Genomic DNA, 12056 nt, shown 5'->3' with positions numbered 1-12056 from the left:
GTTAAAATGTCTAAGGCTGTATATTTGTACATCTCTGAGTAGTCTAACACTATCGTTCTTCAATTTATCTTCTGTTTAATATTTTGTCTGCGCTTCAGTTTGTGCTTAAAAGGTGGTATCCCACAATTCCATTGGGTAGGCGGGGTTATATAATTATGCATGTAAATGTTATGTTAATCAGCGTACTTGTTTTGTCCGGTATTACCTATTTTTAAAAGACCATTGTTAAGATTTTTATGATTCCAGGTTGAAAGGTATGCCACAATGCATTAAATATGTTGCTTTTCATGTACAATAAGCATTTATGTATTACAAGGTGCTACACGTCAAACTACTCTTACGTCAGGCGGAAACGGTTTGGGTACATCGGGAGTGAAACCTACATTCAACGCGTTAATTCGTGTGAATGCACTTTATTAAGTAAAGAATATGAACGTGAATTAGTTAAGAACTTCTATACTTGTGAATCATATGTTCCATGATTTACACCATTATTAAAGGACAACGAGTTACACGTTTTTTTTTTCAAAGGGGTACTACGTCATAGATGTGAGCACCTCAGGAAAGAACTAACCACGAGCACTTGTAAGCGTGGGTAGAATGCGACGTAATTTGATTGACAGATAGATTTCTCTAATCACAATAAAGGGAGGGTTTTTTGATTTTTTTTTTTAGATGAGGGGAAGAGTTGTTTGCTATTGCATTATTTTGTGGAAATTGCAACATGTCTCAGTTGACATCAGTATTTATTTTGGAGGGTATAATACTAGCAAAAGTTGAAAGAGTAGAAAGTGATTCGGATTATGGAGAATCCGAAGACGAACAGCAACAGTTTTCAGACTTTGCAGATTTTTCCATGGGTGGACCTATGATGGAATTATCAACACCTTCTTTTTTACAGGGTAGGTCACTGTGTTTTCATTTGTTTGTGTCTCAGTACAGTACCATAAAGCAGTTAAGCTTTTAATATGCTTGGACATGAGCTATGCCGTGACGCATAACAGATGTTGACAGTGTGGTGTATATAGTCATTCTATACTTGTGCCATTACAGCACTATTTTCAAGTGGTTTGTAAAAGAGGGGCATGAACACTACGATTTGCAGACGTCAGATACGCCAGGAATTCCAAAAACTTACATTTCTTATAAGCATTGACTACATAATTGTGACCTAGTACTTCTCATGGTCGGATTGCGTAGTAGTATGATTGCGTAGTAGTGTGGTCGGTGTGACTGGCATGCGAATGGTAGTGATGTTACATGCAAATGATGCATGATTGACTGACGCAGATATGTCAGTGATACTGGGTATGTTTTCGAGTACAGCTTGGACAGTAGTAAACCAAAGGAAAATGTATATATGGTACAATACAAAGTCTATAACAAAATCTTACAAGCAGGACATGAGTGACAAAAGAGAGGTAGATGTCCAAGTCAAGTATTATAAGATTGTAGGCAGAGTTATGCATATAACAAGCACTTTGTGCTCATGACTTTGGAGCATATAACTGCAATGATACAATGCAGTGTTATGATGCAACACCATTTTACATTACAAATCCCGTTATACACCCGTTCTAAAAACACCAAGCAAACGGGGCTATTTCATCATCTGAATGCAGCCTTTTCATTTTTATTGTTTCTGATTTTGCTTCTTACCGTTCTGAAAATACACACTGATGCATAAACTGTTGTATTTAACGTTTTAGTATCCTTGACTGTGCCTCATATTTTGAGGAAAACGTTTAGGGTTGCCACCTTTTCAAATGCCCAAAGAGAGACATTTTTTCTAGAAATGTCAGATTTTGTAGGACAAAACATATCCATGGCCAGTACAAAGGACAGAACTTCACTTTTTGCCAAAATAAAAGCTTATTCTTGTAGTATTTGAGTTGCTTATATTATTTCATATAACATTTAGGGGGTTCAGATAAAAAAATAATTGTTTTATGCAACTATTAAACTTAGGAAATATTTTTCTCCTAAAATATTAGGACATTTGTCATTTTTTTGATTTTTTCCACAGGACACAACTGCCCAAAGAGGGAGTGTCCCTCGCAAAGTAGGACGGGTGGTAACCCTAAAAACAGTCAATCATTAATTACAGGCATTGGAGTTTAATTCTTATTGTTCAGAAAATAAACAGTGAAATAAAACCTGACAACAGTTGTATATTTATTTCTTTGCTAAGTTTATACTATTATAACTATATTTTCTTCTTCTTCTTCCAGGTTAGGGGTCACCAAAGCGGATCATCTGTCCGCTCATGATTGGTAGTGGAGTTTTACGGTGTCAAGTTGCCAACCCGGTGCCCAACCTTCCACAGAAGGCACACACACGCATGCACTCACGCCTAGGGCCAATCCACCTACAGCATGTCTTTGGGATGTGGGAGGAAACTGGAGCACCCGGAGGAAACCCACACGACTACAGGGAGGACATGCAGACTCCACACAGAAGGCATCCCAGCTGAGGATCGAACCGGGGAACCTCTTGCTGTGAGGCAGCAACGCTAACCGCTGCACCACCGTGGCCGCCCATACTATTATATCTATATAAATTGTTTAATTCACTTGAAGTTAGGTTGCACAGGCGTGACAAATACTTGATGAGTATTCATGAGGCTGTGTTCCTACGTGTCAGCAGGTGTTGGGAGGGCCTTGCTACTGCGCATCCGTGAGCGGCTAGGATACAATTATGCCGCAGTGACAAATGACAGGGTGGGTGTTAAAGGGAAATAATGGACCGCCCATTTATTTCCTTGTAATGTACACCCAGGAGGACGATACTGGATGCACAAAACGGGCTGCCAAATTAGTTACCAGTATATCCCATTTTATGTTTTTAATGTGAAACCGTTTGTCCAACAAATGGTTTTAAGTTGGTGAGGGTTATGTAAATTGTGTTAGAATAAGTATTCTACTGCAAAATATAAGTTATGGGAGTGCACACACACTTGTATAAAGGTAGATAAACACAGTCTGTCATACAATATACAGTAAATTGGATATACATACAGAGAGGCACACTCAGATGCAGACATACACAAATACATACACAAACATGCAGAGAGGCATATACATGCGCAAGCACGCTTGTACACAGAGTCACAGACAATTGCACACAGGTGTGCATGCACACACCCACACACACACATATATATATATATGTGATTGCAAACTATGAGCAGTCATTGAATCTCTTTCAGGTGAGATCACCCTTTAGGACGGTCTAACACAGACAACTGCTTGGTGCCAAAGCCATGGCTTAAAATTCAGCTCCAGGAAATGCATTATAGTACTTTTTGGGAAGTCGGCCACCCCAGATAACTACATCATTAATAAAATTCCCTTAAAAGTCGATTCATTAGTTAGGGATTTGGGAACTCATGTAGATGGTAACCTTGCCTTCAACCAACATGTATCCAAGGTAGTAAGAAAATCCTTCTGTGTTGCTCAACTTACAATCAAGGGCATGTCATGTAGGTCTATAGAGATCATCATACCACTGTACTCAGCCCTCATCAGACCCATTATAGAGTACCAGCTTTGTCCCAGCCGAGTGGAGGATGGCCACTGTCATCCCTTTACACAAAGGTGGTGCATTCACCGATCCGGGATACTCTAGACCAATCAGCCTAACTAGTGTGATCTACAAGGCCATGGAATGGATTATCATGGACCTTCTTAACAGGGACATTGGCAACCTCCAAACACTCCCACACACAGTTTGGCTTTAAGAGGAGGTAATGTCTCTTAAATCTGGTCGATGTCTTTGAGACATTCACCAAAGCGATGGATGAGGGGAAGATGGTGTACATCGCCTGCCTTGACCTGGCCAAAGCCTTGATGGGACTGCTGCTTATCCACAAGTCAAGCTCCATTTGAGTAACCTGAATCTGGTCTGTGACATCAATAGGACTTGTTGGCGGGACAGATTTGTGTCCCAGAGACTCCCATCTGTGGAATAGACTCGCTGTCCACGTCGAGCAGAATACCTCATTATCCCTTTTTAAGCGCAACCTGGATAACTGGATGAAAAACAGAAAATACACCCCTGGTATTCCATTTGTGTCCCTGCTGGACAAGAGCTTTGGGTATTGACTGTCTAAACGTGGGCTAAACTCTTGGCTAGGCTTATAAGGGCCTCAGGGCCAATAGCCTAGTAACTTCCTATGATCCTATAATGCCCCTTCAGTATGCATCTGGCCAGACACATGCAGCAACTGGAACATCCACAAAGGTTCCTTACAAAAAGAATACAGTGAGTAAACACAATGTCCTATGCAGATCACCTCAAAGCTCTGATTCTTTGCTTGGGGTCACACAGACTTCTGATAGGTGATCTTTGCCAGGCATACAAGGCATCCCTGGAATCTGTTTTGATAAACCTTTTGCACATCTGCAAAACAAAAAGCATCAGAACTACTGGACATAAATAGGGCATGTTGAAGAGACAGATATGTTGCTCACAGAATTGCCATTTTCTAGAACAGACTCCCCATACATTTGAAGCAGAGTTCTTCCTATCCATATTTAATCGCAGCTTGGTACAATGGACGGGCAATCAGAAATTCACCTTTGATCTGGTGCCTTTGTCTTTGATGGAGGCAGTCAGTAAATCACCCTCTATATAAATCAAATTTGTGAGTCACATTTGGGTTGCACAGTTAGGCTTTTAAGGGCCGTAGTGATTGTTAGCCTAGTATACAACTATGAACCTAAGGAGAGTAGGCCAGCCCAAGAAAGCTGTGGTAGTAATGGATGGGAGAGCAGTGCCTCCTATTCTTACTTCCTCTGTGAGTTGGCAGGGTTGGAGAAATGAAGGGGTAACTTTGAGAAGGACAGAAGACTGGTTAGTGGGTCTGTGGAAGCTCAAAAATGTTAAGTTGGAGTAACTGTGTTCAGAAGTGCCTCTCTCTTAAAAATTTCAGAGTGCAGTGTTTTAGGTTTACTTTTTCTCAGCCTGTTATTTGATTGTGTTTACGTGGATCTTCATTACTGGATGTAGTACATAACTTCAGAGTACTGTCCAGTTATAGCTAGTACTTAAACTAATGCTCTTACATGAGATTTATACAAACATTTATGTACTCCACACGGTTCATTGCAGGGGACTTTGTCTTCTTTACTCCTTCTTTCAAAAGTCTAACTTTTGACTTGGTAAATGGCAGAGGGAATCCATTTGCCCTGTTCAGACATTTAGTTTTGAAGTACCAACCTGTGCACGACTGTTTGCTTACATTTCTAAATTACTCCTAATTTACTGTACACTTGTGTGCCAGTGACTTTCTGATTTCAGAGGACTCCTACTCTCACATATCTTCTGAAAGGTGCTCTGTTGTGATTTCTCAATCCTCTCACAGTAGTTGTTACATCCAAGGTTAGAGTATGTTAACCCCTTAAAATACAATTCATGAATCCATGGTGGTGCAGTGGTAGTGTTTTTGCCTCACAGCAAGAGGTTCTCCTGTTCGATTCTCGGCTGGAGTGCCTTCTGTGTGGAATCTGCATGTCCTCCCCGCAGTCAAATGGCCTCTGAAAGACATGCGTGAATGGGTGTGTCTTCGCTGAAGGTTAGGCGTCGGGCTGGCAACTCAGCACCATAAAAATCTACTGCCATTCATTAGCAGACCGGAGTTCTGCTGTGGCGACCCCTAACCGGGAAAAGACAAACAACTAAAATACAATTCATGATATTTAGAACCACTGGAAGACCAATGTTACGTTCTGACTAATTAGCATACTGAGGTAGATTATGGCTGTCATTTGAAGGAAACCCTTCCTCGACATCCTCAGTTCACTCTTGGAGCTTGTCTACTGCAGTTAACATGTAACTGTTTCAGTTAGACATTCCCTTGTTATTTTTTGTTGTGAAGTTAGGCTATTAGTTGTAGTGATTTTATGCATTTACTTGAACGTATACTTCATCTTGTGAATACCCTACAAGTCTTGCTGAACAAAATGTACAAGTCTTGGCCATGTCTGTAGTATAGAGGGATAAAGCCCTGGCTGTAGTCTGGTTTACTTTAGAATGGTTAAGGTTTTGTTCTGGAGGACCTACCCTGGAATGGACAGAAGTAAGCTGCTTACAATAGCTCTCCTAGCCTGAAGCAAGTATCGGTACATTTCCTGCTACAGGGACAATGCCCTTTGGTTAATCTACAGGGATGCAGTTCTCTCTGTGAGACAAAGCTGGGAATGGGGACGTGGCCCTCTCTGAGAGAGAGTCTGTGTCTCCTTCTGTGTGTGTCTCTCTCTCTCTCTCTCTCTCTCTCTCTCTCTTGTGGCATAGTAGGTGCCTGTCAGAGAGAACATCTGTCTCTCATAGCATATGAGATAGAGAGAGACAGATGTGGGTGTGTGGAAGTATACATTTCTGTACAGGGTGAGCATAGTGGACATTGTGATGTATATACTGCCCAAGAATGAGAAGGATTAGGAAGCAAAAGATAAAAATGTCCAGAATCCCCATGGGGTGACTGTCTTCTCGGATCAGAAAGTGGGAGAGTAATAACTGGGTAATTAGGGATTAGGTCTTGGTGGTTATGGATGAATTAAAGGACAGAGAGCACACACACAAAACAAAATTGTAAAGTTTATAATTATCTCTTCTAAGAGACAGATCACCATTTTAAAGACAGTAAGTGCACTGATTGGCTACTGGTCAGTGAATGTCATCTTATGGTGCCCTTTTAAGCTGCTGAACCTTAGTAGCACTCATTGCCTGACTTCTTGGCTGTATGTCCATGAGGTGTGCTGCATTATAAAATATTGTTGCTGTTAATGTTTCAGTCTTAAACTATAATACCATTCTTAAACATGATAAAATAGCCTTCCTGTTGGGTCATGACAGATGGGGATGCTTCCTTGCCTCAGTCTGCATGGAAGATGATATGCCATTTTTCACGGACAGACTTTTAAACCAATCTCAGATTATGTGCTACATGCAGATGCTGTTGTTGGCTTACTTGACATGCCCTCTTTGATTACTTCTCTTCAGTGTTGTATTGACAGCTCTTCCCAAACTATTTGGATAGAATAAGAATTTTAAAGGTTTTAAGAATTGTACTTGTATATCAAGTAAGACTTGACAATAACTTCTGATATTCATTCCCAATTACATTCTGTTCAGGTTATATTTTATATTTGACAATGATTTTTCTGTACCATTATTGAATTGCTTTTCTCTCTCTGTAATATAGCCTGATTTGGTATCAGTACATTAAAATGGTAGTTCTATACTAAAATGGTTGTTTATTTTCCATTTATTATTCCACAACCTGTTAAAGCTCTTTACCTCTTAGACAACGTGAAAGGTGTGCGTACAGTGATGCCAAACTGGCAAAAGACACTGGTACATCTTGGATGTAGGATTCTACATCTCTGGTGAATAGACCCTCTGTAGAGACTCAAACTGTCACAGATTTACCATATTATGCATACAGGTTTCCTGCTGTGTTGTCACACGTTGTTTTCTCAAATAATGAAAGAAATGTGTAATGTCTGCTATATCATTCTTGTAAAGCACCAGTGGACAGGTCCTTGGAGATGATTTCTGTCTTTTACATGATGCTGTGACATTTGGGGATTTGGTTGCCTTTCTTCTCCTCCAGGCCGAATACAAGTCTTCGGCATGCAACATATTCCAAAGAGAGAGGCCTCCCAGAACTTGAGAGGTGTAAGCTGTGTTCTTTGTTAGCTGCACTTGTTCAGCAGTAACAAAGTCTGTTTCTGCAGACCAAATTAAATAAATATAAGCAGAATTGGACACTTATTTAATATGACTGAAAAAGTGTGTGGACACTAAAATGCCCATAATTCTATAATGCACATCTTTTGTCAGCACCCTTGCTGTTCCACATTTAGGACATTTTTTCTGTTTGGGTTTTGTTTTTTTCTCTTATCAGAACCATGGATGGCCCACACCTACTACATTCACTTTTGTTAGGGATGTTATATTTTTTCTTCAAGCATTGGTTTCTGCAGCTTGTAGTGGCACATTTTAATAAGTGTGGACTTCCTGTTGCTGCAAAAGGAAGCAAGTAGAACAACACCAGAGTCAGTGCAAATACAGCCTTCTTTGTAAAGGAAGTAAGTAGAGCAACACCAGAGTCTCTGCAAGTACAGATGCCTTTGTGCCACCAAATAGCTCCCTTTGCCTTAGGAGCAGTGACTTGATTGGCTCGTATACCTCAATGCAAATTAGCTGTAATTGCATTATACGAGCCAATCAAAAATCGCAAAGTGGAGCCAGCACTGTTCAATGCTGAACAGCAGAATAGTGGGCTAAATCAATATTAAACGCTGAGTGTTCCACGCAGTACGAAACACTTGGCTGCTCTTGATGGAGCAGACAGGGTAGGTTGAATAAGCTTAACAGCTTGCAGGATGATAGTCTCGTGGCAATGATTGACATAAAGTGTCATTACCAAAGCTGGATCCAGACAGGAGAGCCTGCCTGCTCACTGTAACATAATTTGTCTGTGGCTTAACTGTGTCTGTGTTTATTACTTTAGTTCCAGTTTAGAGCTCTTTTGAAGTTCATAGGTGGTATAATAACTTGCTGTTGCATTTTCCTTGGTAGTGAGACCATGGCAAAAATGACTGTAGTTTTCTTTGGGTGGCTTTTTTAAACCAGTCCTGTGTAAATACTAAGACAGTACAGTTCTGTAAATAAACTTACCATAACCGTAGATGTTCGAATGATCACTTCTACAGTAGCCTTAGCTATATGGGTTATATCCTGCCAAGGATATAAGAGCTGGCCAGCTTTCAAAGCTTAGAGCTGGTCAGCTTTCAAAGCTTTGGGCACCTTCCACATGCCCAAACTGTTAGGCAGCTCAAGCTGAGCTGACTAAGACAAGTTTGGGTGCAAAACCATTCAGAGCTTTCCTGCTAACATTTTGTAGTAGTCTGTTGACACATATTGTTTCTTATTACCTTAACAAGAACTGAACAATTGAGCCGAAGATTTGAATGATTTAGTTCTATCAAGATAGTACCGGAGTTGTATATGGGCATCTAAGATATGGAGTATCCTTTCTCTCTCATTTTTAGGTCCCAGAAAGAAAACCGAGGGATGGATAGTTTGACTTTAAGTTAGACTTTGGTACCACTTTAGGTATAAAAGAAGGATTAGTTCTTAAATTAACTCTGTCTATAGAAAATGAAATGGGGTTGACTCATTATAGGAGCTTCCAACTCCGATTCTCTTCATGTAGAGGTCAGGGTAATTGATAAAACTGTTTTCCATGTTAAAAACCTCAAGTCAGCCAGGTTAGCTTTTTCAGATGGAGCAAGTGTTAAGCTTCTCTAACACAAAATTTAATGTTCCTAAGAATGGCCACCTTTTTTCTTGGAAGTCCCTTAAGCAAAACCTCCTTCAAAAATATTTTGACATGAGCCTGCATTAAGAGGAGGATCCATGGGCAGATATGCTGAAATAGTTGATAAATGAACCTTGATGGAGTAGTAAGAAAGGATAGTAACTCGTACAAATATTGTAAAACCAGAGAACAGTTAGCCCTGAATGGTTATGTTGTTGGCATCAACTAGAAAATATTTTCCATGTGCTAAGATATGATTTTTTTGGTAGCAGGCTTTCTTACCTCCCTTAGTACGTGCTGCATATCCTCAGTAAAGAGGTGCTTAAAAGGAATTAAGACCCTATCATCCAAGCAGTCAACTGAAGTTGACTGGTGTCTGGGTATATCTAACATTCCTGTTCTTGTATCAGTGGATTCAGTGTATGAGTTCGGTTGTTGTGATTGCCCCTAGCCATTTCCAAAACAAAGGAGAACCACAGTTGAATTGGCCAGAATGGATTCACCACAATGATCTCGAGGGATTCTTTCTGAATCTTTAGAAGTGCCCTGGTTATAAGTGGAAAAGCATGCAGAAACATTCATGTCCAAGGGAAAAAAGGCAACAGTCTTCCAGGCCTTCTTGCATGGAGTCCTGTAGCAGAAATGTGCCTTATTGGTTGGAGAGGAGGAAAAATGGTCTCTTTGAGGCACTTCCCTTAGATTGATCCCTGTAGAAGGAGATTGTGCTGTGAGGCTAACTTGGCTAGCCTACAGAGGAGGTATGACCTGGTTCTCCCTTGCTTGTTGATGTACCATGACTATGGTATTGTCTAGAGAGTCTGGGGACCAAAGGTAGTTCAGAGAGCTGAATGCCTTGATCAGGGCAGGCATCACGTGGTTGCATCTGATCTAGGTGTCCCACACATCTTGCACTTTTATATCTCCTGAAACCACTCCTCAAGCAAAGTCCAAGGTGTCTGTGGTGACTGACTGCTTTGGAAGGGGGACCTGGATTTAGGATATTTGCTGTTTCAATTAAATTATTTCTCTTCTGACAATAACTTTCTTTGGGTGTGGCGTAAGCTATAGAACCTTGCTGGCTATGCTTATGTAGGCCCTTGGGCTGATAGCCCAGTACCTACCTATGAACAAACCCCAGCAGTGGGATTTGAAAAGACAAAGGCTATTGGTACTGGGAGCAGAGAGACTTCAGGTACAACTGTACCTTTCTCATGTGGAAGTTTGCCAGGAGTATCCCGAGAATCCTAGAAGCCATGAGACCCAAAATCCTGAGGTATTCCTCAGAGTGACTGAAGACTGTAAAACCCTAGAAATGGATCTAGATATATATCAATTTTTTTTTCCTGTGGTAGAAAAGCCCTGTGATCTGTGGTGCCTAGCTCCCGCATGAGTAAGAGATCTCTCACCCAAGAGAGAGATTCTTGACTCTTTGAAAAAGACTCTGCAAAGGAATGCAAGTCCTCTTAATATGGAAAAATATGGATACCCTATAGCCTGCAATGAACTGTAACTGGAGGTAGATACTTTGTATCTTTCAAATCTAGTCTTACCAGGAAACTTGAATGAAGAAGAAGAGGTGACAGACAAGGGATTTTATAACTCGTCATCCAATTTTGGTAAGAAACAAAATAAACAGTCTCAACAAAATGTAGCCAAACTAACATTTAAGAAAAAATGGCAAGGAGGTTACAGGAGAAATTCTGGAAACTCCCAAAACCAAGGGTGGTCCAATAAGTCAGAATGACTATTTGAGACTTTTGTTCTCACCCCTCAAGGCACCCCCTTTTGCCCATCAGAAAGAATCACCACTTTTCTCTTTGACAATAGAGTGGCCCTCCCTTACCCATTGAGGAGACCCCAACAACCTTGGAGAACATGGCTAATCCCCCGTCAATAGTGGCTGTAGGTGCTACACCACAGGAATTCTGAGTAAAAGATGAGTGGTCTGAGGTAGTATAAATGGCCACATCAGAGGCACCCACCTGAGGTTGAGGCAAATTGCTAGCCTGCTGTGGTGGCAAAGGCTGGTTACTTAACTTTTTCTTTTTGTGGTTAGAAGAAGGACTGACTGTGGAACCAACAGTTTGTGCCACTGTCAAGCTGAAAATGGTGCCTCTTTCTCAGGAAAAACAAGCAGCAATGCCAATAAAAACAATAGATCATTGGAAGTCTCTTTCTTCCCAGGCAAATATGGTTAAAAGCACTTTAAAACACTATGCCTGCTTCGCATAATAAAATAAATGCAATTTCTCCAGAGAAAAATGTTTTTCAGTTACTTTAAACAACTTTTAAACTGAAAGAATTAAAAGAGCTCTTCTGTTTAAAAGTGTAATGCAGTCTTGTGACAGTCTGTTAAAACACAAACTCCTAGTTTTAAAATATATTTTCTGAAGAGGAAAATATAAATAAGCACAATAATTAAATGGAAGGTTCCCCTCGAAAGGAACTTATCTGCCAGCAAAGAAACAGCACAAGCAGCCCATTGATCTTCGAAAGCCTCTGAGGAGTGTACTGTTTGGTAGCAGTACAACTCTGAAGGGCTTGGTGTCCAATCTTGTCTTTTAGTCAGCTCAGCTTGAGCTGCCTGACAGTTTGAGTGCATGAAATGTGCCTTGAAGCTTTGTAAGCAGGCTGGCTGTTATATCATTGGCAAAATATAACCCATATAGGTAAGGCTACTTGTAGCAGTGGTCAACATGATTAACATAAAATGTTTCAGACAGCTTAA

The 12056-nt window shown here is 40.6% G+C and overlaps 1 protein-coding gene across 1 annotated transcript in view; it reads left to right on the top strand.

Annotated features, from left to right (window-relative positions):
- The first annotated feature begins 619 nt into the window (after positions 1-619).
- Positions 620-12056, top strand: part of HELB (DNA helicase B) — a 1552493-nt gene continuing 1541056 nt past the window's right edge. The window contains exon 1 of the mRNA XM_044088061.1: positions 620-902. Coding sequence (XP_043943996.1) covers positions 725-902 — 178 coding nt within the window. The 5' untranslated portion in view covers positions 620-724. The remainder of the gene's footprint in view (positions 903-12056) is intronic.

The sequence above is a fragment of the Protopterus annectens genome, chromosome 11.part0 (assembly GCF_019279795.1).
Source record: "Protopterus annectens isolate FY-2018-M chromosome 11.part0, PAN1.0, whole genome shotgun sequence".
In the NCBI taxonomy this organism is placed as follows: domain Eukaryota; kingdom Metazoa; phylum Chordata; order Ceratodontiformes; family Protopteridae; genus Protopterus; species Protopterus annectens.
Note: the sequence above shows the minus strand (reverse complement) of the source record. Positions and strands in the feature narration are given on the sequence as shown.